This window comes from Phalacrocorax aristotelis, chromosome 13 (assembly GCF_949628215.1).
Source record: "Phalacrocorax aristotelis chromosome 13, bGulAri2.1, whole genome shotgun sequence".
Classification (NCBI taxonomy): Eukaryota; Metazoa; Chordata; class Aves; order Suliformes; family Phalacrocoracidae; genus Phalacrocorax; species Phalacrocorax aristotelis.
The window spans coordinates 12,677,528-12,703,951 of record NC_134288.1 but is presented as its reverse complement, the minus strand read 5'-3'; the positions used below and the strand labels follow the sequence as shown (position 1 = coordinate 12,703,951).

Sequence of the window (26,424 nt, the reverse complement as noted above, 5' to 3'; positions counted from 1 at the left end):
TATTCTTTCTTTTTTTATTTTTTTTTTACAGATGGTTTCATCAAGGCACTAACCCATACACTGGGACTTCAGACTGGCTGTACTCAGGTGGCTATTTTGATAGAAATTTCTCAGACTGTCCAGACATATACTGAAGTTACGGAGCCAATTGCTCATCTCATCTGGACATCTAGTTACTAGATTTCATTCCAAGCCAGTTACTCTGGTTTTGTTGACAGCAAAAACCAGCTTTTCTAAGTAAATTTTAACAAAAATACTATTGGTCAACAATCAAGGAATTAATTATCACTAATGTTGGATTGCCAAATATTTAAATACTGTTGCATTCTTTCCATAAAGCTGCACCTGAAATCATCATGTTTTCACTAATTTTCAAAGGGACCTTTGGTTCTTCATTTTTTCCCCTAGTTTCTTTGTCAGGAAGATACGCTGTATCTGGTAGAGCACATAACATCCTTGAAAACTAGGTAACTTAAATAAAATAGCGATAATATCCTTGTTACTTAGTACCATAGTGAAGAATCTGAAGTTTTTGGAACTTGCAGCAGGGATGAAAAGCTAATACGGTACCAACAGGATCAAATCCAGTACTGTCAATACTCCCCATGAAGAGATGCATGTGAACTTCCATATGTATGTAGCACTACGTGGGGACTGGAGCTCCTGGCCCCTCTCTTAGTACGATTCAATAATTCAGAGACTTGGAGAAACAAAAACCAACCTGAGCTTCTCAAACTGTAGTTGTCTGTTACAGAGTCTTCACAACTTCTGGACACTGTGAGCATTAAGCTGTATAGCTGTGATAAAATTACATAAAGCATACGTTAGGAGAAGGGAAGGGTACAATTAAAAAGTGTGCTTTTTCTGAAGTCAAATGCTGTTCTTAAAATTGAGAAGCTTTGGAAGCAACTGTAGGAATGTAGAGGTTGTTACAATGTAAAATATATTGCTTGCTACCACTTGGAGGCTTAAATCTGCACTACCTTTGGCAGCTTTGGCACTATGTATGCTTCTAGACTAAACTTTTATTTGGAAGCACTTTGGTCTGTATATCCACACAGGTTCATATTTTGGGGAAGTTTTGGTTTGCATGATTTTCATTATTAGGTCATGTCTGTTCTGTATGTTGTGAAAAAGAATCAATTTAAAGCTTTGGCAGAGCTATACCTACTACAAGTTTTCTGTGAGCACGTGCTGTCCAAAAATGGGATTTTTTTCCATATTGAACCATCAAAGCCATATAACACTGGAAATAATCAGTTACTGAGTTGACGCATTCATTTTCTTTTAAGTGGTACACTTTGGGGGCAGCAGGGAGAGAGGCTTGAAAAATTAGGTTCAGTAATTAAAACTAATCTTCATGTTGCTGCTTCTTCTAGGAAAGTTTTTAACTGAGTAACCCAGCAAAAACAGAGAGCGGCTGTACTGCTGTTACGTTTACAGTCATTCAGAAATTGCTGGTGTTAAGTGCCAGCAACTTGAGGAATTTGTGGAAGAGCTGGTGTGACTGATGTCCAAATGCATCAGTGGTTCCATCCAAAGAGTAGATTTTTGAAGTGCTTCTCTCCCAGCTACAGGATTAAAAAGCAGAAGAAAATTTACATACGGATAAATATTTTTCCATCAAATCATGCATCTAATGATTGGGTTAACTTTACATTTTTGGGAGATTTAGTTGTTGTCTTCATTTGGAAAAATAAGAGAAGCTGTAAAACTTCAAGGCAATAAATAAGGGCCTTGTCTGAAACGTGCTCGTGGCAACTGTATTCTGTTGCCAGAAATTGTACTTTGTGCTGATGGAAAGTCTTTAGGGCTCACAAGCTAGACTTGGTAACGCGGTGCAGACAGGAGGGTCATATTTGTTCCTAGTTAAGTGCGCAGACACTTGACTTTTAAAAAGACATTGCTGATCCCTACGGGGCAGATGAAAATAGTTTTTATTAAAAATTGGACTTTAATGACAGTGCCAGGCACTGTAACCCCCTTTCCAAACTTGCTGCCAGCAGCGTAGGGAACCATTTGTTGGGTGAGGATTGAAAGGATTCACACATTAAGCCAGTTGAACATCTCATGGGAGTTTAAAACTTGCTTAAACTAAATAGTATGTTTAATGCTGGAGTAGTGTTTTTAAAACAATACATACAAATAGAAATTGCCTGAATGGAAAAACTGTAGAGTAATTGCTAAAGAAATATTCTGTTTATAAGTAGTCGTGTACAAGTTATCATCCTTCTCGTCTCTGTTATGCTTTAAATTCAAAGACCTAAACCCTTTTCATTATGTGAAAGCATGAAAAAATTGTAACAACATGCTGAATCTGAACGTCAGTATAGAATCTTCATGGAATTTAAAAAGAAACTGGGAAGATTTCTAAAGTAAGAACACTTCATCAGTTATGTCTTTACCCCCTTCTCCCCTTCCTTTAGTGCAAAGTTTTTAGTAAAATTTCATCTTAGTTCCAAATCCATTTTTAAAATTTATTGTTCTTCATTGACAACACTTACAAAACACTTTCCCCTCACTGCCGACACGTCTATGCTTGGCTAGCCATGGGACTCCTAACGCCGCATTTCGATTGCTCTGAAAGTGAAAAAGTTTTATTTTCGATGCAGATCTCGCCTCAGTAGTTTACGTGTCAAAACGTTAATAATTTTGCACCTTTTGAAAGAATGTCACTTTTATAACTTGATTAAACACTGTATATAAGATAATTGTGTTAGAATATGTTAATACAGCTATGTAGAGAAACCATCTAGAAAGAAATTATAATAAATACTTAATACCCTCTGGGCCTCTAGATGGTGACAGATTTTTTTGTGAGACTTCGGTACCAGGGCAGCTGTCTGGCGAGGGGACGGCTGAAGATGACTCTGGCTTTGTTCAGCCAGCTCCGGCTCTGTACTTTTTGATTTCACAATGATGCTTAGCAGATGAAGACGATGATTTAAATCAGAGCTTTGCACACCCCTGCCCTGCCATCGAGGCTTTTCCCCAGCCGTGGGTGAACTCGGTTCCTTTGCAGTACGTCAGGCCTGAGAAGCGTGGGGTGATGGCAGCATGCGGCGAGAGCGAGGGACGTGCGGCGTGGAAGTGGTGCTGGACACCCGCGAGGTGGCAGGGAGAGGGGAGGCCACCCTCGTGCCAGCGTGAGGGTGGCGAGGCCGAGCGTTACCTGGAGTGGGGAGCGAGTGGGATTTACTTGGAAAATGCAGGGGAAGTGAAAAATTAACTTGATAGTTGTTGTGTAGCATCTGCTTTTGTGTCTTTGAAGCAGCGTCATATTGTAAATTGGGAGCAGCTTTTTCAGACATGGGGTGTTTATATGATTATTGGTACCCAGATTAATGAGGACAGGAACCATGTAACCTGTATTACCCAGAAAAAACAGAACTAATTAGGAAACAGGAACAAATACTGCTAATTAAAAATAATTTATCAGTATTTTTTTTTGTCAAAAAATGGTTTTTAAAAAAACCACCATCAAGCCTGTTCCGGCAGGGTGGGGGCGGGAGCAGCTCCTCTTGGGAAGGACCGTGTCCCTTTGCATGGCGGGAGCCGGGGCCGCGCTGCAGCTCCGGCCCCGCGGGAACGCCCGGGGTTGGGGCTGCGGGCACCGTAACGCGGTACCTAAATTCGGTACGGGTAAGGCGGGAGACGCGCGCTGCGAGCGTGCGGGGCGCCCATCCCGCTCGGCGAAGCCCCTGCCTCGCGCCCACCAGAGACGCACTTCCGTGGAACGGCTTTATCAAATATTGCAAAAATAAGGGCCGCCCCCCGTCGCTGTACGGCCCTGCGGACGCGAGTGTTACGCTGTAAATGGGAATAAAGGCGGTTTTGGAGAAGAGCCGGGCTCCGGCCTCTGCTCGGCGGGCGGGGCGTGGGCGCCGCCGCCATCTTCCGCCGCCGTGACACAGCAGGGCGCCTCGGGCCTGGGCTGCCTGACTGACAGCCGCGCCGTCCAACCGCGGGGGAGGGGGTGCCGGCTGCCGGCCCCGCCCATGGGCGGGCGGGGTTCCGGCGCGGGAGGGGTCAGGAGGAGCGGCACGGCGCAGGGCCTGCGGGCGGCGGTGGCGGCAGGTACCGGGGTGGGGGTGGCGGGGAGGGCACGGTCGGGCTGGGCCGGGCTGGGCTCTCCCGCGGGACCCTCGGCCCACTGCGGCCTCCGGGCGGGCTGGGAGAGCCGGCTGCGGCCAGGGCCGAGCGGGCGGCCTGTGCCGGGGCCGTGCCGGGCCGTGTTACCGGCCCTCCTGCCCACCCCGGCGGCTCCGCTCCTGCCGTGCGTGAGGGTCTCGGGCAGCGCTCCCCGGCGGCGGTGCTGGGCCGGAGCGGCTGCTGCGCCCGGGTGGGCCGGCGCGGGGCGGGTTAAGCGCTAGTCTGAGCTTAAAACCAAGTGCAGAGTCATGCAGGCCGGTCCGCCGGCCTTAACGGCGCGACCCGCGGGACCGGGAAGTGCTGCCCTCGGGAGAGTGAGGCCGGGTGCTGGGCCGCGGGGAGGTCGCCCACCCGTGCGAGGGTGCTCCGGCACAGGGCAGCCCGTGCCTCCCCGCCGGGAGGCTGAAGCAGGGGTCTGGCGCTACAGCAGGGCTTCTGGCGATTAAACCGTCCCCGACCCCGTGGACCGAGGACGGAAGCGTCAGGGGGAAGGTGGTTTCATTTTCACGTACCTTAGCAGATACGCTCCTCGTTATCGGTGGAGATTCGTGGGGCGTCCTGTCTTCATCCTGCGCTCCCCTCTAGCTTTTGTGGGTTGCCCTGAAGTTCTGCAGGCAGCGAGGCAGATCCTTTTTTTTGTTTGTTTGTTTTTTTGTTAGCTCGCTTGATAAAGATTGAAATTTGGTACTAAGAAGAGATATACGGGAAGGTTCCTCATCACATCCACTGCTCTTTCTCTCTTTCCAGGATGTCTTCAGGTGCGTTATTTCCAAGCCTGGTGCCAGGCTCGCGTGGCTCTTCTAGCAAATACCTTGTGGAATTTCGGGCAGGGAAGATGTCCCTGAAAGGCAGCACGGTGACCCCAGATAAGAGAAAAGGCCTTGTGTACATCCAGCAAACTGATGACTCCCTCATTCACTTCTGCTGGAAGGACAGGACTTCAGGCAATGTCGAAGATGTGAGTATGCTTTTTATGTTTTGGTGCTGAGGCATTAAGTCATAGTCTGTCTTCTTGTTCTGCTGGCACTGCTGAAAAAGCTTCTCCAAGACACATGGGAATGAGAATGGGAATGTCACTGTAGCCTGACAGACCTACACTACCAAATCCTGCCTGCCCCTCAGAGGAGACGGAAGGAGGTTTGGGGAGGAGGGCAGAGGACTTTGGGAGGCTAAAAGGAACATTCATGTATTTCCTCAAACATCTGTTTCTACTGTGGCGTTTTCCAGGATTTGATTATTTTTCCTGATGACTGTGAATTCAAGAGGGTACCTCAGTGCACTACTGGCCGTGTGTATGTACTGAAGTTCAAGGCAGGATCAAAACGACTCTTCTTCTGGATGCAGGTTTGTGGGAAGCTAATAATAAAGGTTTTGGAACAAAATGCTTCCAGTTTGCCTCGTACCAAGAGCAGCTTTCTTGCAGGAGCCGAAGACCGACAAGGATGAAGAGCACTGCCGTAAAGTGAACGAGTATCTCAACAATCCACCAATGCCTGGTGCTTTGGGTGGAAATGCAAGCGGAGGCCACGAGCTCTCGGCATTAGGAGGTACAGTCCATTCTCTGCTCCTTCATGTGAGAGGCTTTTTTACAAATTCTTTTTTAGAACAAGCACTTAAGAGTTCCCTAGGAAGAAATTCCTGATGACTATGGAGGGTGAGTTGGGGACAATGTTAATACCAGAAGTGTAAACGTGCTTTCAGCAAAATAAACTGTTCTGTTGTTATAGGTGCAGGCTGAAAGTTAAGACTGCCAGAAGAAACCTCTCTCTGTCTCCAGTAGATTCTCTGGAGTCTTACTGCTTTATGAAGCCAAGTTGCATTTATCTTTTATGAGCATCATGAATCAGTAAACACTTGAAACTGTTTTTTTTTTCCATACAGAATGTGATGCCAATTAATCTCCTGCTGTTTGAGCTGGAGTGCTGTGAAAAAAACTATGTGAATATGTTGTGTTTCAGAATGTTTTTGTTTTTAGGTGAGGGTGGCTTGCAAAGCCTTCTTGGAAACATGAGCCATAACCAGCTCATGCAGCTGATCGGACCAACGGGCTTAGGAGGACTTGGTAAAATGCTTTAATATCTTTATGCCAAAATGGTATTTTCTCCTGCCAGGTTAAATCTTACCTGACAATATTTTCAATTAGTGCTATTGATTTGAATAGCGCTGCTTTCCTGTGAGAAAGCAAGGCCCTGCCTCAAAGATGAGCTAAGAGGCAAAAAAAGGATGCAGGAAACAGAGGGTACCAGATTCTACACGGCACTCGTCTTAGGGCTTGATCTGCAAGGAACGTCGGTTCTGCTCCTTGCTCTGCTGAATCTTCTGCTTTTTTTTTCCCCTCCTTTTTTCCTCCCCTCCTATTCCTCCTAAATAGTCACTGGAGCAGGGACTGAAAATCAGGGACTCATCCCTGGTGAATGTCCCAGTTACCAAGCTGTGGAGTTGCTCATGTTCTCTGATCCAGTGAATATTTGTGTGCAAAGTAGAAAGAGTTCAAGAGGAAGGCTGGAGCGTACCCACCCCCAGCACTCTCTAGTCAGAGGAGTAATGCTCAGGTTAGGGCTTTCTCTCCTGGGCAGCACTGGGGAGAGCTTGAATCGCCGTGCTGTTTTTCTGAAGGGGATGAGAGGTGTGTTGGGTGCCTGCTGTGGTCTGTTCTGAGTGCTGCCTGTGCTCCAAGTCCAATAGAGTCTTTGCTGAGCAGTCAGACCCTTGAATGGAAGTAGGCAAAGTAATAACTTGGCAGGTGGCTGTGACTAAGGTTCTGTGCTTAAGCTCTGAAGTCCATTTTTGTGGATCTAGTTCATGTCTTTTTAGCTTCAAATGCAAATCTCGTGTTGGTGGGATGTTCAGATGCAAATCTACTGTTAGTGTTGGAAGATTCTGGCTTTTTAGGATGTGTTTGGAAAAGATCTTCCTTCTTGAAGCTTCACGGGACTTCTGAGACTGTCTTCCTCTTCGTCTCAACACTTTTTCTCAGCAGCTCTTCTTTCCTTGCCTTTACATTTAGCCATAAGACAGCGTGACATGAAGCTCACTACAGTAACGCAAGGAAAACCATCTGCTTGCCTTGGCAAACAGTGGTCGTGGTAAATCTGTGTGGATCTCTTCCCCAGGTAGCATCTTGTTCTTTTGCATCTGGTTTGCATCTCGCTCAGGACTCTGCCTTTATTGCAGAGCTCCTGCAACAAAGGAGCTTTCTTGCTCCTGGGTAAACTTCCCTAGCAAGGACAAGCTGAGTAGAGTAGCATGCGGTACAGCCCGGTTAGCTTCACGTTCCTGCTGCTGTGGAAGCTCTGTGACTAGTGAACGTAAGTGTTACGGGCGTGGTTCCGCAGGAGTGGGTCCTGTACAGAGGAGAGCTGGTGGCTGGTGCTCACTCTGACCTCCGGATGTCTGCAGCTTCACTTAATCACGTTTGCTAATGGAGTGCTGTTGTTCTGTCCTCGGCTTGCAGATAGTTTCCAAAAGGTGGGTGATGAATGCAGGTGTTTGTGTAGGGACCTGTATCTAATGAGATGTGGTACAAGAAACCTCTGGATGGGAAGCGTGTGGTAAATGGAGCATTTGGCTGATGTGGCTCAAAGGAACCATAGGGGGACAATCGGTCACTGTCTGCTCCAGTGGACCTGGAAGCCAGGCCTTTCCCCAGCTGTTTTTAGCTGATGTTCATGTGTGGATGAAGGAGGCGGAATCTGATTTCTTTTGCATAGGGCAGTTGGCTCAAAGGCTGAGTATTGGTTTCCTGCTGCGTTTCCTGGTTGCTGCTCTACTGGGAGCACTTTGTGTGGGGTTGTCTGTCCTTTGCTCTGCCTATGAAGTGTTTAAGGACTGAGCTGATTCTGCTGCCACAGCTCTGTGTTAGGTTTGAAGCTGCAAAACCCAGGTGTATGGGGAGATGTAACTGAATGGCTGCCTCTGTAGTCTTCTGCTGAGGGCCTTGGCTTTAAAATTTAGAGAAAAGTTGGATTTTTGGGATTGAGTAGAGGGCTGTGTTACAATGATCATGTATATGCGGCACAAACGGAAGTAATTTTATCCCTGTGTACGTCTAGAAACTGAGTAATTTCTAAAACATTGCAACTCTCTAAGGCAGTTTTCTAATAGGGATGCAAGATTGGAAAATGAGAGCTGTTAATTTAAAGAAAAGGGGGGGTTGGTCTGGGCTCTTTCACCCCCTCCTCCTTTATTTTAGCAAATAAAACCTTTCAGGTACAAAAGTGACCTCTCTAGAGCAGAGAGGTGCAAAAAACCCAAAGAAACCAATTTCTAAACCTATTCTTCTTTTATGTTTATGGAAGGTGGGCTGGGTGCGCTGACAGGTCCTGGGCTGGCCAGTCTGCTTGGAAGTGGGGGACCCCCAACCAGCAGTTCATCATCAAGGTAGGATGCCTGTTTGGGCTGGGTTTGTAGTATTTGTGTAATGTAAAGTTGCCACTTCTGTGGGAGGAATGTGGCCTACTGAACAGGGAATATGATGGGAATTAAGATTGCTTATTACCTCTCTAAAAAGAGGGTAGAAGCCCTTCATATTGTAAGGGCTTGACAAGAAGCTTTTCAAAATACAAGAGGCAAAGCTGTTGTTTTTTCAGGGAATTAATTATACTAATTATCTTCTCCAGCTCTCGCAGCCAGTCAGCTGCTGTGACACCATCTTCCACTACTTCTTCGACACGTGTAACGCCTGCCCCGTCCGTTCCTGCGGCTGCGTCTGTGACCAGTCCGAGCCCCGTACCAAGTTCGGGTAATGGAACCAGCTCAGCCACAAGCCCAACCCAGCCCATTCAATTGAGTGACCTTCAGAACATTTTAGCTACTATGAATGTGCCATCTGGAGCAGGAGGACAGCAAGGTAATAGTGTTCTGACCAGACAGCTGTTGGATCCAGGAGCCCTTTGGAGCTGTTTTACTGTCCTATCCTGTTCCAAATTGGTTTGAAAGGTCTCTTAAATTTTTTTTGTTCTTTTTGAGTGTTCTTATTGGCTGCTTTAAGAGTCTTACTCAGTCTAAAACTGAGAGGGGGAGAAGGGGTGCTAGCAGTGTGCTAACTATGTTTCAGTACTCCTCTGACTAGGTCATTTGGTTTACATGACAAAAACAGGGCAGCTGTGCATAGTCTAACAGCCAACCGTTTATTTTCTTCCTAGTTGACCTGGCAACTGTTCTGACTCCCGAGATAATGGCTCCCATCCTGGCCAACGCTGAAGTTCAAGAACGGTTGATGCCTTACCTTCCCTCAGGGGAGTCTCTGCCGCAGACTGCAGAAGAGATTCAGAATACCCTGACGTCTCCTCAGTTTCAGCAGGTAGATGCTGTCACGGGAAGTGCCGTTCTTCCCTCTTCCCCCATGCGCCACAATTCACCTTGCCCTGCTTTTTCCAGGTTCCTGACACTGTTCAGAGTAGGAAATTGCTCTCTAGAAGTGGAAAGGAGGAGGGATGTGGTTCAACGGAGCACTAGTTCTTCCTTCCTGCGGTCACCCAGGGGCAGATCAGAATGTTTTTACTTTTTCTTTTGGAATTGGGCTTTAACTTTATTATAAATGCTGTCTGGAAAACTATAGTAGCAGTAGCAAATTCATTATTCCCTGTCAAAGAGTGGCTTGTCAGCATTCTCCTTAAAGGTCATTTCAAGTGACTGAAGGGAAGAGACGCTCATGTTTGTTACATCCCTTGTTCCTCCTGAAACACTAGCACTTAATTCCAGAAGTGCCTGTGTGTGATTAAAGCTGGTGTATTACAGGCCAGTTTGAACTAGTGACACTGATTTATTGAAATCTGTCAATCTGCAAAATTTCAGTGGCTAAGACGAGTCTTTTTAGCTTAAACCACGGCAGCTCTTTTTTTTGCAGACAAGACTCGGAAATGAGGGATGTTGTTAACTGGTGATTTGATAGAGTAGCTGCCTTTAGGTAAAAGTTTGAGTTGGCTAAAGTTGCGTTTACCTTAACTTTAAGTAACTTAAGTTGCACTAAGCCAGCTGGAGGTTGCGTTGCTCAGTCTCGCAGGGCGTATCAGTTTGTGTGTACTGGCATCTAGCCGAGTCCGCACCGGGCTGTGGCGTAGCGGCCCTTCGAAGCCTGCCCACAGTGCAGTAGTGCATAAAGGAGAGCGGCTGCTCCCCAGCCGGCCATACGGTCGCTGTGCCGTGACAGGGCTGCTCTCCTCAGGCGGGTGTTGCACAGTAGCTGCCTGATGCTGGAGAAACATGATGTAAACTTTTTTTTTTGATGCTGTTGACTCCACAGGCATTGAGCATGTTCAGTGCTGCCTTAGCTTCTGGACAGCTTGGCCCACTAATGAGTCAGTTTGGCTTACCCGCAGAGGCAGTAGATGCAGCAAATAAAGGAGGTAAGTGTTGGTGCTGTTGGGAACACGATGAAGTGGTTTGTTTGGGGTTTGTTTTTGTTTTGTGCCGCGCACAGCCATTGACTGTGGAGTGCCGTGATTAGCTGCTGAGTATCTGTCAGAAGCTGACTCTTGCACTGTTCCTTTTACACGGCAAAGGTGAGTGGCTCAGGTGTTCCACAGCAGAGGCAGTGTGTTGTCAGATGTGTTTAGGGAATTCAGGGTTCTGCAAAGAGATGTGCTAAGCAGCCTTGGTGGTGTTTTTTTGATAGATGCAAAAAGACACTGGAGCTGTCACAGTCACCTTGTTCAGAAATGCCTTTTTTTGTGGGAGTTTAATGATTCATCTGAAATAAGTGAACACAGCAGGGGCCTGTAGCACAGAGGGGAGGGGTATTGTTTTTCCCTGATGAGCTTTTAGACTCCATTCCATGACTGAAGTAACTCTGGTCTTAGGCTGCCTGTGCACAGTTAAACGGTAGAAAATGCTGGCAATGTCAGAGAGATCCAAAGCTGTGTTATATATTGAATGAATGTTAAAATTGTCTTCCCTGCTACTAGATTTTTGTTAAAGCAAGTGTTTACCTTCCAAGTAATGAAGCGTAACCTCAGGTGGACAATGAACTCCAGCCCAGAAAGTGCAAAGTTAAGTAACTAATGTGTTTAACTTCTAGATGTAGAAGCGTTTGCCAAAGCAATGCAGAACAGTGTCAAGTCAGACCAGAAGGAAGGAGACGCTAAGGACAAGAAAGACGAAGAGGAAGATATGAGTTTAGATTAAGTTATTTGCTCTTCCTTACAGATATTCCTAGATACTAACTTAAGCAACTGCAGTAGGATTACTAACTTCATATTATGCTTATATAAATCTACAAATAAAGGAATTTTCTTTATCTGCCATACTGTTCTTTCTCAGTCTGTTTAACACACACACACTTAAAGCAGTATCTATCTGCTCTTTATTTTCAGTGGAGTTGCTTACTGTTCAATTTTGATGCTTTTGACATCAGGCTAGACAAGTTACTTTGATTTCCTTATGCTGAAAGGGTTGAGCCCTGTGATTGTATGAGTAATGAGCATCTCAAGGACGCACTGCCGCCTGCCATCCAGTTTTGGGCCCGCCAGGTTGGGATCTGCAGGGCTGCCAGCGCACCCAGTCGTTGTCCCATGCGTAGTGCTGCAAGGATCGTCCCGTCCTGGGTGCAGGACTTCGCCTTTGAACACGAGGACGGTCACCTCCCTGAACAGCAGAGCGCTACCCCTGCAGCTGCTGTACTAGGAGGGAGCTGCTTCTGGCAAGTACTGCTGTAACGCCCCTGGCGTGCCGCTTCCTGAGGCGGTGATTATCCCTCTTCCAGTTCTGCACTTGCTCTTCACCAGTAAAGTGAAAGAGTAACATAAAACTTTATTTGACTCCAAAGTATGTACCAGTGATTTACAAAGACCATCTTTAATACTACAACTTAAAAAACAGATCATAATTACATTTGTTTAAGATGGACACGTTAAAAACCCATTTTACAATATTTACCCCTCATAAAAAAAAAACAAACCCAATATAATGATATAAGTTATAAGTCCATTTCAGAAGCAAGATTTTGTCCCCAGGTGGCTAGATATATATATATACACACACAAAAATATATATATGATGTGTAAGTGCACAAGTGAACTAGGTGTCTTGGGAGAGTTTTTTTTCAAGTGACAACTGTACTACACCAGGCATGAGTGAGGCTGAGCAGGAGCAGGCGACTGCTGGCGGGGCGGGCGAGGGCCGAGTGACACCTTGCGCCCAGCCAGACTCGGAGGTAACCGTTCTTTATTCCCTTTCAAGCAAGTTTCTTGCTTCATGCAACAGGACTTCTGTCAGTGTATCTACCAGTGCTGAATGCAACTGCGGAGGGTCAGTGGTACTTGTCCTTCTGCTTTCCCTCAGCAGTTCTCCCAGCCTATTTTGTTCCTTTTTTTATTCTTATAAATTAAGCTGATAAAGAAGATGTTAATTCTGTGAACAGAATTTTGTCCAAGTTTCCCCTTGCAGCGCTCTTTGCATAGTGGTGGCAGGTGAACCGAGACTGCCCTTGGGGGAGGTTAAATGGGCCCTTGCTTATAAAAACACAAAAGTGACGGAATTAATCCAGTTTGTCCTAATTGCATTTATTATAAAACAGAAACTGCCTACAGCCTTTAGCAGAAGACAGTCTGTGACTGTTATTAATAGCCTCAAGTGTTCTGTGAACTAAATCTATGTGCGTTGTAAGTGTGGGGTAAAGGGAACAGGATTTAGGACATGATGCACAGCTGCTGTGTGCTGCAGCTCACGCTCCGCAGAGGGCAGCTGCTCTTACCACGAGCCGTGTGGCAGCGGGAGTCCTGTTGCAGACGCTTGACCACTGGGGAAGGGCTCAGACCTGTCTCCACACCCTGCTCTGAGTTTTTGGTTATATTTGTGAAAGATGTCCCTGAAGTGCCCCCTTAACCCCACTTTCCGCCCCTGCCCACCTTCCCTGTGGATTCGTGGTCTGCCTCTGGTTTTGGCTCGAGACTTGCACCTGCAGTCACTGGAGATCAGGTATGTCTGACCACGGTTAATGCTATCGAGAAGGTGTTGCCTGGGACCCAGGGAGCACGGCAGCTTTCTGTCGGTCAGGCTGTACATGGAGGTGCACCTACTTACAGCACGGGGCAACCCCTAAGGCCAACGGAGCCTCTGACAGTCCCGGCTCGTGGCAGGTCCACGTGGCTCCAGTTAATCACCAGGTTCCTTATACAGCCCACGTAATGAGGGAGGGGAGGTAATGGTGACACTGTGCTGGCCTTGTCGGTCTCTGCAGAAGGAGCGAGTAAAAGCAAACATTAGTCTGGCTAATAAGAAAGAGGGCAGGGGATTAAGTACCCCATCTTGCACCCACAATAGCCTCTCTTAGCTGTGGGGTATTTAATTCTGAAGCGTGTCTTTCCCAACTCACCTAGCAGCCCTCCCATGTAAAAGGTCGCCCTTGCGCTGGGTGCAGGAGGCTGGCTGGGTCCCACGGTGTAGTTGCCTTCTGTGTCCACGCGCACCTGGATTCTGTTTCTCCATTTGGTAACTTTGAAAGCAAACAAGGGTCAGTGCTGCTTCCTCTCACCCAGAGAGCGAAAGTCCACCTCTGCCCCCTGGCACAGACCGGTGCTGGAGCAGAGCAGCACTACTGAGAGGGTCAGGGGACCTGGCCTGGTTCTTGGGAAGCACCCAGAGTTTGGAGAGCCTCCCCCAAAAACCTGTCCTTTGGCCACAGCAGCCACCCATAAAGCACCATGTCTTGATCTATTGGGGTGGGATGGCACACGCTGGGCGTAAGGGAATCAGCTCAGACTGGCTCTGGCCACGGATGGGGAGAGGTCCTGAAGCTGAAAAGGCACCAGCAGTACCTCATGGTTCTCACCCAGCACTGGGCTGAGCAAGATAAGGGCTTAAAATCGAGCTATGCTAAGAGGGGGGCTGTAGCTGTGACCCCACCCCCACCCCCAGAAAGGGCTCGATGCAAAACCTTAGCACTTGCTCAATGGTAAATACATTAAAGGCTAAATTTTGCCCATGCAAGTATGAATCCTGCAAATGGTCCCAGCTGGGGCCTTTGAGCACTTAGGACACAATCTGCACACGTCAGGCTTTCGCTTTCAGCGGGACAGCCCTGGATGGAGCCCAGGCCAGGAATGGCCCAGCAGAACTGTGGGACATCCCCAGCCTCACCAGCTGCTCCAGGACCTGGGGATGCACCCTGTCTCTCCTGCCCACCAGATCTGACAGACTAACAAGATTAGGCAAGGACTCTTAATTAGAAAATTACTTAAGAGCAGCTATGATCTCCCAAATTAAGTGCATACAGGTGGGAGCTGGGGTTTAAATAACCAAGGAAGGGCGCTGGTCTCCCCCCAAGAGATATGGGCTGAGCAGCATCCCAGAGCCAAGTGCTGGATGTCACCTCACCCGTGATGGTGTGCCACTGCCCGTCACAGAGGGACGGGCACATCACCGATGCGGAGAACTCATCAGCCCCAGCATTCGCTCTCACAGTGACCTGATGTGTGACAGACAAACCCATTAGATCCCAGTGAGCTGAGCAGGGGGGCAAGGAGATGGCTGCTGCCTCTGAAAACCCATGGGGAAGCCACCCTCCCACTACCTTCGTCTGCTCCATGTACAGTAGGAGATGGTGGCTGCTTCTTGTGCTGATGTGGAAGATGAGGCCAGAAGCACTGCGGGGACGGACCTCCAGTGTCACCTCCAAGTCCTGCTCAGTTGCCACTGCATTAGCTGGAAGAGAAATGCTGCTGGTGAGGAGGGGGACAAGGGACCTCCCATGCGACACGTCCCTCCCAGGGCCATGGGAGCCAGCCCAGGCTGCTATGGGGTACCTAGGACGACGGACCCGCCATCTGCAGTGAAGAAGACTCCACTCTCCAGTACGCCCTCATAGCATGGTGTCACCCCAAAGGTGCGTGAGGGGGCACCCAGGGGCCTCCTGTCCAGCTGTGGGTTCCGCAGGCAGCCGTCAAAGCTGGAGGCCGATGCAACCTGTGGTGAGCGGCCACCAGAGTGAGCATGGAGGGGCCAGAAAAGAGCACGCATGGGACCTGGCTGAGGTAGGGTAATACCATAGGACCACCGTGCCCTTACCGGTATGTGAGCCTTGGCTTTTCCAGCCGGGATCCCCCCCACGTACAAGGGGGTCTGGGCCACAAAGAGCCTCGGGGTGGCCACTGCAGCATCCTGGGCTCGCAGCCCATCAATGACCAGCTGGGCTTGGCTCTGGTCTCTGCTGAAGAAGACCTGCAAGGAGCAAAGATCAGTGGCAGGGCTGGGGTCTTCCTGGGTTGGGAGGAGCCCCAGGGCTGCATCCAGGGAAGGGAGACCTCAGCTCAGAGGTTCAGCCAGCCCTGGCTGTGTTTTTGCTGTCCCCTTTGCTCCCACGGGACCACGGGTGTCCCATGCGCAATTAGGAAGCGATGCCTAGAGCAGGGCTGCACCAAGCCAACCCCTGCTCAGGCACCCAGCCATGGGGGGGCTCATGGGAGCAACGTGGCCCAACGAGGTCCTGCTGAGCCCTGACCGTCCGCTCACCGTGTGCCACCGCCGGTCGTGGTACTTGTCCTTGCTCCGGATGCGCAGCCGCCGCCCGCCGACATTCAAGAGGAAGACAAAGCGCCCGCTGGAGACGAAGAGAGCCATGAAGGTGCCTCGCTTGCCCTCCACATAGAAAAGCAGCCCGCTGGAGGAGTTCAGCTTCACCTCCAGGGAGAAATGGGACCTGTGGAGACAGAGGGGTGATGAGAGCACCCTGCTCTCCCACAGCTGCAAAGGACACCCGCTCTCCAAGCGATGGTCCCTGGGGCTGAGCTTGTATGGGGTGGGCATAGGGTGAGCCTCACCTCCAGCGGAAGGAGTCTGGGATCTCCTCAAACTCCCAGCGACTGCTTGGGGTACCCCCAAAGCGGAAGGTGCCCCCGGCTGCATGGGGCTGTGGGTGCAGCCGGCAGAGCCCATCCTGATCGTGGCGGCGGTCCTTCAAGGCAGGCTTGCCCAGCACCTACACAAGAGGCACCAAGGAATGGGGTGAGGGGAACATCCCTGCAGGAGTCACAGGGCACAGGTGCTCAGTGAGAGAGCAATCGTGGCATCTGAGGAGAACGGGGAGGAGGATGTGGGGAGTTTTGGCAGCAGCTGGTACCTTGGGTTTCTGCCTGTCCTTCTTCGGAGTGACTCTAAGTTGCCGCAGCTGCTCACCCCAAGGACAGCTCATGGTGACATTGATGCTTTCCACGTTCTGCTGCAGGTCCACCACCATCTGCGGCTCTGTCGTCCTACACACAAGCAGAAGGGGTCCCCATCACCGGGCCAGCCAGGGGGCAGGAAGGGGCTGAGCCCTGCTCTCTGGGAAGCGGCACAGCAATGCTCACCGCTTGACAAAGACGTTCCCGATGCAGCCGGTGAGGTTGCTGAGGGCACCGGGCTCTGGTGAGCCCCCAAGCTGGAAGAGTGGCCACGCATTCTGCCGTCGCTGCCTCCGGCTGGACCCAGTGCCTGTTGCGGTGTCTTGCAGCTCGTCATCCACGTACAGCCGGACCCTGTGGGGAATGAGCATGGGCCAAGAGGGTCTCTGCGGCCATGACCACGCCACCCCCCCGCGCACCGCCAGGACACGTACCCATGAGCATCGCTGTAGAAAGCCACGTAGTGGGTCCTGTCATCTGCATAGGCATTTTCAGTGGTGACTTCGGTTTTCAGCAAGTTCAAGGTCAGCTGGCCCCTCTGGAGGGACACCTGGCACATCCCCTCCTGCAGAAAGCATCACCCCATTTCTGCTCAGTAGCTGAACCCCAAGGACGAGCCCATTTCACCCCACACACACCCTCCAGGAGCTCGTGGTGCAAATTTTACTGTGGATTCACCCCCTGGCCCCACCAAAATCCCGCCCTTTCCCAAGGGGGAGCAGCACCGTCCCCAGAGCAGGAGCAGACGTTTCTGCCCTGCTGCTGGGATACGCCAGGGGACTGCAGGTGCCCACCTGGGTGGCGTGGTGGTAGAGCAGCCCCTCGCGCTGGCTCGTCCGGAAGCTGAAGCCGCTGTAGAAGTCCTGCAGCCCTGGCACATCCTTCAGGGCCAGGGTCAGGTAGCCGTGGCCATGGACGCTGACTGAGCGAGCCACCTGCAAGGAACACCATGGAGGTGAGGTGAGAGCCCAGCCCTAGCATTGCAGGAGTGCTGGGAGGGTGACCAAGGCACTTAGGTCCTCACTGGGTCTGGGCAGTGCTATGGCCAGCCACGTGGAGCACCTTGCCAAAAGCCCCTGCACCAAGGACCTGGGGACTTTAAGTTTGTCCCTATATGAATGAGGGGAGATCAGGCCTGTCCTGGGGGTCCTGCACTCCCTTTCCATGACAGACCTTTTCCTCAGCATGCTGGCCAGGCTGCTAGGGCTTTGTGCTTACCAGGAGGTCCGAGGTGCACCCATAGCTCACACCGACAGTGCTCATGCGCTTCAGGTCGACGTATTTGCCGAGAGCCTTCAAGCCCTTCATGCAGCCTCGGATGGGCCCACCCGTGGGGAAGAGCACTTTCAAGCTGCAGGAGAAGCAAGCGGTGTTACAAGGACAGCCCCAGGGAGCATCCAGCCCTGGGTAGGATCTGGCCCTGCAGCCCTTCGGACAGAGTGCCTGGGAAGGGCCCATGACAGCCATGGGTATCTCCGGTGCCTCAGGTACAAGGCTGCTCCAAAGCACCCAGCACGGCAAAGGAGGACTTGGTGACACCCACCAGCACCTCATCCCTCACCAGAGATGGAGATGTCCCATCCCCAAAAGCTCACGGTGATGAGCAGGAAGAGGAAATCTCCCCTCAGAGCTTCAGCAGGGTCCCAACAGCCCTGGATGTGGCTAAGAAAGGGCCAGGGCCACCACCAGGGACACTGGAGGGGAAGATGTGGACTGTCCCACCCCACCATGGGCTAGACCCACCTGGGGGGCAGCACAGCTGGGGGCACACCACCCAGGTAGTAAGAGACAGCGTTCTCCAGGGAGTTCTCCTGCTCCACCATGAAGATGGTGAGGCGCTCCAGCCGCACCAGGATGCGCTTCTTGTTATTCATTTTGAGGAGGAAAATCTGGATCTGGAGACAGAGGAGAAAAATGATCTTCCAGCCTGGGGCGATTAGGTCCCTCACAGAGGGCAGCATGAGGTGTCTGGTTCATGTGTTTAGTCAAAGCACTTCTTGCAGTTCTTCCCCGCCAAAAACAAGGGTCTGGGTGCCCCGCTCCACCCTCTGGATGAGGAGCCCTCCAAGGGAGCCAGGCAGGTGGCTGTTCCCCCTTACCGCTTTGTTTGTGGTGCTGCTGATGGTGAGGGAGGAGGAGTTGCTGCTGGGTTTTGCCATCTCCAGGCCGGTGCTGAAGTCATAGTAAAGCACCAGCTTCCCATCCCGGATGGCCAGACACAGGAACTGGCCCTGGGGGAGGCAGGACAGATACTCAGCCCCACGTCCTGGTGTCCAGCGAGCAGCCGTGGTGCTGAGCCTGACCTGCCCTTTAGCACTGGTGGGAGCAGGTCCCGCTGCTGGTGCCTTGGCACATCACTCTGACAATTATTGGGTATTCATCTGCAAACAGCAGCCCTGTGCTGGAGCGCAGGGATGGCACCACAGGCTGGAAATGCTCCTTGCAGCATTGCTTGGCCCAGAGACCCTGGACTGGCTTGGAAGGTCTGTGCGAGGGTGCTCTTGGACTTTAGGGGACTCCCTCCAGCACCAGACAAGTGATTGCCTCTGCTGCAAGGTCTGGGTCCAGTCCTCTTGTGGCTCTTAACAATAGTGCAGAAATGCTGCTCCAAGTAGCACTGCCACCTCCAAATCCCTCTTCTCCCCAGGGCCCTGAACTGGGAATGCCTGCAAGTGGGGCTGGGATTGCTGGGGCCCACCAGCTGAGGGGTGAAGGCCCCCCAAGGGAGCAAGCACCTGCCTGATTCTCCAGGAAGAAGAGGATGCCATTGTAGGAGACCACCCGGATCTCCTGCTCGAAGCGCTTGGTTGTGCCGAACTGGCTCTCAAACTTGATCTCCGCGTAACCAGTGCCATCAAAGTAGGAGCCGTCAGTCAACCAAGGGTCTCCTGTTGACTTGGACCTGTGCCACGCAAGAAGAGATCCAAGGCATCACTCCAAAGCCAACTGCCATGCTCTGGGGCAGCCAAGGGTCAGGGTAAGTGCCACAGAGCAGAGCTGCCCCCAGCCTGGGCATGGTGTCCTACCTTGCACAGGGCTTCTCGGCAGTGGTATCCACCTGGAAGGTGCGTTGGAAGTTGTACAGGCTCACCACCTCCTCATTCAGTGTGTCCAGCTCCAGGCACCCGCGGTAGTTGGGATAGCGCAAAGTGGGAGGAGGCTGTGAGTGAAACCAGATAATTAGGGCAAGTTTGATCCTGGTTTTCCCATTAAATCAAGGTGTTTCCTCCCCAAGAGGCTCCAAAGGTATCACTGATACCTCCTAGAAAACCAAGCCTCCTGCCCTGCTGCCTGTCTCACCGTGAAGCTGGAAGGGTAGCCACCCATGTAGAAGACCACGTTGCGCGGGTCGAGGTTGAGCAGCCCCTGCTCCCCCTTGGCCACACTGTCTCCCTTGGTCTCGTGCACCGTCTGCCTCTCCACGATCACCGACATGTGCCCATACTGCAGGATCCTGCAGCAGGGAGGGAAGGTCAAGACAAGGGGAGACCCCCAAAGAGGAGCAAACCCTGCCCTCCCTGAACAAAGGGCCTCCCCACACAGCCCTACCAAAAAGGAGTGCATCTCCCACTGGGGAGCCCCACAGAAGCAGTTCATTGAAAGGAGTCAGCACTTGTTATCAGCACTGCCACATGTCTGAATGGATCCTCCATGACAAGTTTCATCTTTCTGCTCCTGCAGGAGCCTCCAGACCCTCCATGACCTGGTAAGACACCATCTCCCTGCTAGTTTTTTTGAGGTATCTCAGTGTTGGTCATTTAAGGACAACTGGATGATGGAGTCCACAGCACCTCTGCAAGCTCAGGGCCTGTCTGGGCTTGGGCATAGCGCTACGCACATCCACTGCAGGGACAGCCTCCCTCTGAACTTCCTCAGGATGTGTCCCATCAGTCTCCTACCTGTTGATGCTGATGGTGGCAAACTGCTCTCCAATATCCTCGTCAACAGTTAGGGAGGCTGGCTCCTCATCGCCCAGTTTGTAGACCCACTGCACTTTGCGGTCCTTAAGCACGATGCCCAGGTAGTCTCCAGTGGCCTGAATGCAGGGAGAGACAAGGCCACACGTTGGCATTTGGGAGAGGCAGGAGCGCCAAGTGATGCTCTCCACGATGCTCCCAGGGTTGCGCTGGCCAAGCACCCCATGCGCACTGCTCTCCACCCCAGCCAGGCTGATGGCTGCACCCAGGGCCTGTTCATCTTCCCCACAAAGACACACGGGGAGCAGGTGAAGGGAGAGGGGCTGACATCCAGGCGTGATCCCCCACCAATGCTACCAACAAGGGCTCCCGCTGCCCTCCTCCTGTCCACAGAGCCCCATCTCACCTCCCGGCTGCCCAGGTACAACACAAACCGCCCCTCCTCTGTCCCGTCCTGCTGCCGGCTTCTGGGCTCAGGGTTTTGGATGTAGAATTTTAGGGATGTATAGGCTGCCAAATCCTGCAGGTTGCTGGGCATCCGGACCTGCACACCTGAGCTGCCGTTGAACTTCATGGGGACTTTCACCTGAAGGGAGAGAAATCAAAATCCATGGTACTGAAACCACTGCTGCTGCCTCTCTTGTCATTGCCAGCTCTAGCAAGTCAAAGATTCTGTTGTTGTCCCATGAGAAAGGGACCCTTCCTGGTGGCCCCAGAGCTCTTCCAGATACCCCTCCCACTTGCATACCACCATCAGGTAAGCCCCCATTCACCCCAAGCCCCTGGCACCCTGTGTACAGTCCTCACCCTCCCATGAGCCTACCTTGCTGGCGGCATTTCTCGCCTGCGTGATGAGCTGCCGGATCCGTACAATGTTCTCCGACACGGTGGCATTCTTATTCCTCCTGTTCTCTAGGCTGCTCAGCTTCCCCAGCAGCAGCGGGATGGTGCTTTCCAGGCTGGACACTGGGGTTGGAGGGGAGCCAGGGGTTAGTGAGGAAGGGAGATGTAAAGCTCAGGCAGTTTTGAGACATGCAAGTCAAAGCAGCAGCAGCTGGAGGCAGAGTCACAGAATGATCCCCTAAATCCAGCAGCCTTGATGGGGGCTTGTGAAAATGCTCTAGCGCATGCAAACTCCTGCAGTAAAGGTACAGGTGATACAGACACTATAGGGTGAGAAAAAACCTAAAGTGCCAGGACTTAAAGCACCCAGTACTGGCTGCTACCTCCCTCTGCCTTTGACCTGGAGATGCAAAGCACAGTTTCCCAAAGCACAAACTCTGGGGACATCTGTCCATGCACTGGCTCATGCCAGACTCAGCCCTGGCAGCCCAGCAGGCTCCGCACTCACCAGATTTCCTGGCATCCTGGACTGCCTGATTCAGGTCTTCATTTCGAAGGTCTCCATACTGGTCTTTCCACTCATCCAGATTCTTCTTCATGGTGCTCAGGGTATCTTCCACTCTCGCAGCTGTTTCATTGGCCTCAGCAGCTGCCACTTTGGCATTCTGGATTGCCTTTTTTGTGTCCTCTGGAAAGAAGGGAGGAAAATCTCTGAGATGGCCAGGAGCAGGGAGGAAGCACCCTTGGGTCACAGCCTGGGCGTGAGGAAGGTAGCAGAGAGAACCGGCCTAGCTACCCCAGGACAAACCTTGGTCCCTGCCCAGCATGTCCTGCACAGACTGGAGCTGGCTCAGGAGCTGCTCCTTCTTCACACGGAGGTCAGCTAGCTTGTCCTTTGCTGTCTGCAGAGCGCCCTTAATAGCTGCAATTAAAGAAATGCATACATCATGTGTTGGATCTTAGTCCAGCCTGAAGGACATCACACCCTGCAAGGAGCCTCCCTCACCCCCGTTGAGTTTTCTCTGCTCTCTCCTCACAGCCTCCTCCAGGTTGCTGCTGTTCCTCTTCAGCTCTTTAGAGATGGCCCCGAGATTTTCTGATATGACATTCTGTAAAACAAACACACACTGCCTGCAATTCTGAAGAGGAATTCCAGTCTCTGGCCCTGACTGCACACAAAAATGCCCATTCAGACAGCTGCAGCGGGGTGTGCTGCTGGGCTGTGATGGGGAGACCCAAACCCCAAGAGTCTGGCCCCAGCCACGGCAGAGGTTCTGCTCTCTGGCACAGAACAATGTGCTCAAGTCTCAGAGGGAAGGGGCAGCAGATCCCTGTGCGTGGGTGTCAAAAGCTGGAGGACTGTTGAGGGAGTCTGGCTTTTGCTCATCTTCACAGGGCTCCCTATAGCACGTACCATCAAAGCCTTGCTGGCTGCCTCATCAGCATCGTGGGCTGCTCGCTCAGCTTTTTTCACAGCTTCAATGATGCTGGCGTAGGCATTAGAGGCGTCAATCGCCCGCTGGATAAAGCCATCCTGGTTTGTGTCCTGGATAATGCTGTGTTGGAAGATGAAGCCATCAAGTCCACGGAGACCCCTCAAGCTGGGCTTTTGCCCATGCCCCCAGAGACATACCCCTTTGGGTTCCTCATCACAATGTGTTCTCCAGGATAAAGCTTTGGAGATGGGAAACTGCTGTTCCCCCGCCATGACGTGGGACTGCAGTTTCCCATCCTTTGGTAGGAGATGGCCTGACTAGTCCTGAGTGTCAGGACCAGTGCCTCACCTGGACAGGTTCCTTGCGAGCTCATCGAGGAGCCGGGCATGCTCCTCTGCCTGCTCCACAATGGGGATCTTGCTGCTGGCTGGGGAGAACTTCTTGACCCGCTCGGTCAGGGGCAGCTTTGCCCCATCCAGGAGGGCTGCCAGCTTCTCGTATGCCTGCAAGGACACACGTCACTCCTGAGGGCTGCCACCCCTTCACACTCTGCCCATGTCAAAGTACCTCCACCGCTCACCTCCTTTGCACTCTCCATCTTCTGCAGGAAGTCAGAGACCTGGGCCAGAGAGTCCTTGGCCATCTGCAGGGTCTCCTGTACCAGCGTGTGCTGCTTTTGGAGTTCATGGCTCTTTTGCTAGACACACAGACGAAGGGTTAGGCACTGGCAGGGCTGGGGTAGGCCCCCCCTCACTGCATGGAGGTATGGGACCACCTGGTGAAGGCCTACCTGACTCTCCTCCAGGTTGTTGCGGTTCAGGCTGTTCAAGTCCTCCGTCTGCCTGGTTTTGTTCACAGCCTCATTGAGGGCGTCACGGAGATCCATCAGCTGGGAGCTGTGCTGCGCCAGCCGGTCCCGGATGCTGCTCACCAGGTCCTGGTTGGACTCCCAGCGGGCGTGCAGCTCGCTCTTCACCTGATGCAGCACTGAGGAGGGAGGAAATGAGAACCATGGCTACTTCATCCTCCTGCGTTAAAGGGCTCTTTCTGTGCTTTGCTGTGGAAAAGCCTGGTTCTGGTCTCACTTGGCAGGTATCAAGGCCAGAAGTGACCTTCTTCCCTCCCTCTTTAAGCCTGGATAGCACAGCAGCTCGTCCAAAATGGTCTCCAAAGCCCCACTGCTGGTGAAAGGGACGGGACCTCTTTCAGAAAGACACCCAGCCATGCCTGAAAGGTTCCAGATGATGGAGAAACCCCACCTGAGGCTTGTTCCAGTGCTTGATTACTCCCACTGTGAAAAATTACTTATTTCTACGAAAAGCCAGTTTATAGTTCCCGCTTTCAGCAGGACTGTGCTTTGCCACTGCCTGTTAATCAGAAGCGCTTGCTCCCTGCAGTGCCAGCGTGCCTGGTTATGTAGTGGGGATTTGTGTGGGAGCACAATCCACGCCCTTGCTCACACAAGGGATGCCCTCTGGATAGGAGAGCTTCTGAGCGCGGTGGGCTGCTGGTTGTTACTCTGGACCCCTTTCCTGTGACAGTGGATATGAAGAAACATGGGGTGATTTATTCACATCCACAACTGATGCATACATAATGGGTATGCATAATACCCTGGTTCTAGGGTTGTCATTTTTGGTCATCAAACAGAACAACCCGACTAATACAATCTGCTCTAAAATTCACCTTAAGGGAAATCTTAAATCACGCATTTAGTGCATGAACGTGGGCTCCACATCAGGCTTCAAGGAATGGCTAGACCCAGCAGGATCTGTGCAGCCCTGTCCTATGACGCTGAGCCAGACTCACGCTTCTGAGCCTCCTCATGCTCGCGCCTTGCAAGCTCCTCCTGGCTGCCCAGACTCCGCTCCTTCATCTCCCTCAACATTCTTTCCACCTCGGCCATCTTCTGCCGAAACTCCTCAGTGGAGGTGGTGCTGGTGTTTGCTGCCCCAAGCCTGGCCATCTGCCGCACCAAGTCTGCAGAGAAATCCAGATCCCCCGTTAGCATTGACCAACCCATGTCCTTCATAATCCTCCCAGATCCTTCCCCTCTTACATCACCCTCAACAAACTGCAGCCAGCTTTCGCGCTGGTACCCGAATTGTTTGAAATCACTCGGGTATTGCCCCATGTTTCTGTCTCCTTGGCCTTTACAGTAACACATGCTATATCCCAAGCACCTTTTTGTGGCTTTACCTCCTCTCCTAGATCCAGTCACTCCCTGTTTTGCTAAATCTCTCTGAAACAGTAGTGCAGATTTGCCCAGTTTTATGCATTCTAATAACATTTGTGCAAGTCTAATGTGTTTTTTTTTCCCAAAGACTGGGTTTGGCCAAACAGCTGGGACTCACAATAAGCCTGGTCTACCTGAACAGCCAGAATTCTACAGGGATTTCCATTTCATTTGTATTTCCCCTTGTTTTCTCCATGGCTCTTTCTAAGCAATGCAGTACTCGGTGCTGTTTGAAAGCAAGACCATGGCATTCCCAGCAGGAAAAACCTACAAACCAGACACCCTTCTTTACCTACCTGCAATGCCTTTCTGAATGCTTTGGATATTTAGCAGGAGATGCTCCCCTCTCTGGTGAGTCTCTCTCGTGTGCTGCTCAATCCGTTTTGCTTCTCTGTGAGTCATCGTCATCTACAACAAACAACGCTGGCTTAGCTGAAGTACGAGATGATGTTTTATGTGATCTCTCAGCAGGAAAGATGTTCCCAAAAGGCACATAAGCCTTGGCAATGTGCAGCTTTTGAGGTCCTTGAACCATGACTCTTCCAACAGCCTGCCCTGTGCTGCTCACCTACGATGCATTTAGTGATGGTCTTACTTAGCACCATCAGAGAAGCACAAGCAATGAATGCAGCTTCACTGCAATGGGCTCTGGATCCTGAAACAGTCCTAAGACCACAGAGGACAGTACTGTCCTGCACTCTTAACACAAGAAAAGCCCTGATCAGGACACAAGAACAGATGGAGGGCTGCAGTTTGGCCGTTCAGAGCATAGACTGTGTATACATACGTCTACACACGAGACAGTTTGTCCATGCAGCTGCCTGGAGACATACATCATCAGAGACTTTTCCCTCTCCCTTAGATTAGGAGCAGGCAGTTTATAAATAAAATCAAATCTTATTCAGTTTTTAAGTTCGCTGAAGACACAAATGGCATTTTTTGGACTACATACAGATTGCATCTTGCAAAATGTGTTGCTGTACTGAAGCCTCCGAGGACTATTGCAATAAAAAACTCATTTGGTGAAAGGGCCCAGGCTCTCCCTGCCACAGCATGGATACATCCAGGATGGACCTGGATGTTTACATTCCTTCCTCATACGCTTCTTCTATAAATGACATATTATTGAATTTATTTTTACTGCTTGAAGTTGGAGCCCCTCAAAAGCAAGTAATTAATCAAGAAACAACCATCAATATCACAATGTTTAACAGCCCTCCACGGGAGGAATGCAGGTAATCTAGCTTGGGTATCTAAGTAAGAGACCCCAAGCCTAGTGCTGGCTGGGCAGGAGATCCATCCTGCCTGAACTATGCTCCTCGCAGCCTTCAAAGCCCTTATTTTAGGCAAAAGGAGGGACGCGTGATCTGGCAAAGGAAGATGGAAAATACCCTACTTTGTGCTGCAGCGCGTTCAGGTCCTGTGTGAGGTCCACGTTCTCATCCTCCAGCTCGTCAGCCCTTTGCCTGACCTTGTTCATGGCTCTCTGGTACTCACGCAGCTGGTTCTGGAAAAAAAGAGCTGAAATCAGGCCAATGGGCCAAGAAACATGGGCAAAAAGTGATGTTAAACCTTCCACGTACAGCGACGGTCACCATAGTGCTGTTCAGACCGTGGAGGCGAGCCCAGGCGATGGAGCTGGCACTGAGGTTGACCAGCTGGTTGCGAATGGAGGGGAAGGACATCTCGATGCTCTGCAGATCCTCCAGCAGAAGCTGGACACAGCTGTCGCACACTGCCAG

The 26,424-nt window shown here is 51.2% G+C and overlaps 3 protein-coding genes across 21 annotated transcripts in view; 2 read left to right on the top strand and 1 right to left on the bottom strand.

The window, feature by feature from the left end:
- OSBPL2 (oxysterol binding protein like 2) overlaps positions 1-2,797 on the top strand; it is a 38,973-nt gene extending 36,176 nt beyond the window's left edge. For all 11 annotated transcript variants that reach the window (XM_075108738.1, XM_075108737.1, XM_075108734.1 and 8 more), the window contains one exon: positions 32-2,797. In XM_075108738.1, coding sequence (XP_074964839.1) covers positions 32-134 — 103 coding nt within the window. In that variant the 3' untranslated portion in view covers positions 135-2,797. The remainder of the gene's footprint in view (positions 1-31) is intronic.
- Positions 2,798-3,501: 704 nt separating this feature from the next.
- ADRM1 (ADRM1 26S proteasome ubiquitin receptor) lies at positions 3,502-11,396 on the top strand. Of its 8 annotated transcripts, none has more exons than XM_075108743.1 (10): positions 3,502-3,636; positions 4,900-5,110; positions 5,380-5,496; positions 5,576-5,699; positions 6,128-6,214; positions 8,451-8,532; positions 8,772-9,001; positions 9,297-9,454; positions 10,397-10,499; positions 11,171-11,396. In XM_075108743.1, exons 2-10 carry the CDS (start codon positions 4,901-4,903, stop codon positions 11,275-11,277), a joined length of 1,218 nt encoding a protein of 405 aa, XP_074964844.1. In that variant the 5' UTR covers positions 3,502-3,636; position 4,900; the 3' UTR covers positions 11,278-11,396. The 8 variants fall into 8 exon arrangements, with proteins under 8 accessions (XP_074964844.1, XP_074964847.1, XP_074964846.1 ...); XM_075108746.1 differs by having other exon boundaries at positions 3,529-3,636; positions 8,772-8,893; XM_075108745.1 differs by lacking the exon at positions 3,502-3,636 and adding an exon at positions 3,985-4,077 and having other exon boundaries at positions 8,772-8,893.
- A 485-nt stretch (positions 11,397-11,881) lies between these two features.
- The window catches only part of LAMA5 (laminin subunit alpha 5), a 95,970-nt gene continuing 81,427 nt past the window's right edge, over positions 11,882-26,424 (bottom strand). For both annotated transcript variants that reach the window (XM_075108726.1, XM_075108727.1), the window contains exons 49-80: positions 26,266-26,417; positions 26,079-26,189; positions 24,979-25,090; positions 24,256-24,426; positions 23,237-23,433; positions 23,027-23,143; positions 22,795-22,949; positions 22,425-22,566; positions 22,017-22,119; positions 21,819-21,932; positions 21,519-21,698; positions 20,991-21,133; positions 20,574-20,753; positions 20,150-20,286; positions 19,551-19,704; positions 19,277-19,410; positions 18,990-19,152; positions 18,350-18,481; positions 17,994-18,145; positions 17,469-17,601; positions 17,045-17,185; positions 16,685-16,815; positions 16,437-16,604; positions 16,208-16,340; positions 15,909-16,066; positions 15,601-15,787; positions 15,157-15,309; positions 14,895-15,054; positions 14,663-14,793; positions 14,467-14,557; positions 13,466-13,585; positions 11,882-13,324 (exon numbers count right to left, since the gene is read on the bottom strand). In XM_075108726.1, coding sequence (XP_074964827.1) covers positions 13,170-13,324; positions 13,466-13,585; positions 14,467-14,557; positions 14,663-14,793; positions 14,895-15,054; positions 15,157-15,309; positions 15,601-15,787; positions 15,909-16,066; positions 16,208-16,340; positions 16,437-16,604; positions 16,685-16,815; positions 17,045-17,185; positions 17,469-17,601; positions 17,994-18,145; positions 18,350-18,481; positions 18,990-19,152; positions 19,277-19,410; positions 19,551-19,704; positions 20,150-20,286; positions 20,574-20,753; positions 20,991-21,133; positions 21,519-21,698; positions 21,819-21,932; positions 22,017-22,119; positions 22,425-22,566; positions 22,795-22,949; positions 23,027-23,143; positions 23,237-23,433; positions 24,256-24,426; positions 24,979-25,090; positions 26,079-26,189; positions 26,266-26,417 — 4,610 coding nt within the window. In that variant the 3' untranslated portion in view covers positions 11,882-13,169. The remainder of the gene's footprint in view (positions 13,325-13,465; positions 13,586-14,466; positions 14,558-14,662; positions 14,794-14,894; positions 15,055-15,156; positions 15,310-15,600; positions 15,788-15,908; positions 16,067-16,207; positions 16,341-16,436; positions 16,605-16,684; positions 16,816-17,044; positions 17,186-17,468; positions 17,602-17,993; positions 18,146-18,349; positions 18,482-18,989; positions 19,153-19,276; positions 19,411-19,550; positions 19,705-20,149; positions 20,287-20,573; positions 20,754-20,990; positions 21,134-21,518; positions 21,699-21,818; positions 21,933-22,016; positions 22,120-22,424; positions 22,567-22,794; positions 22,950-23,026; positions 23,144-23,236; positions 23,434-24,255; positions 24,427-24,978; positions 25,091-26,078; positions 26,190-26,265; positions 26,418-26,424) is intronic.

What these genes read in the sequence shown, in the direction of transcription:
- ADRM1 (XM_075108743.1), top strand. Translation starts at nt 4,901, where the DNA reads ATGTCTTCAGGTGCGTTATTTCCAAGCCTGGTGCCAGGCTCGCGTGGC. An exon ending in CGAGCTCTCGGCATTAGGAG is followed by an intron (nt 5,700 to 6,127) that starts GTACAGTCCATT and finishes TTTTGTTTTTAG; the next exon opens with GTGAGGGTGGCTTGCAAAGC. An exon ending in CGTCTCCTCAGTTTCAGCAG is followed by an intron (nt 9,455 to 10,396) that starts GTAGATGCTGTC and finishes TTGACTCCACAG; the next exon opens with GCATTGAGCATGTTCAGTGC.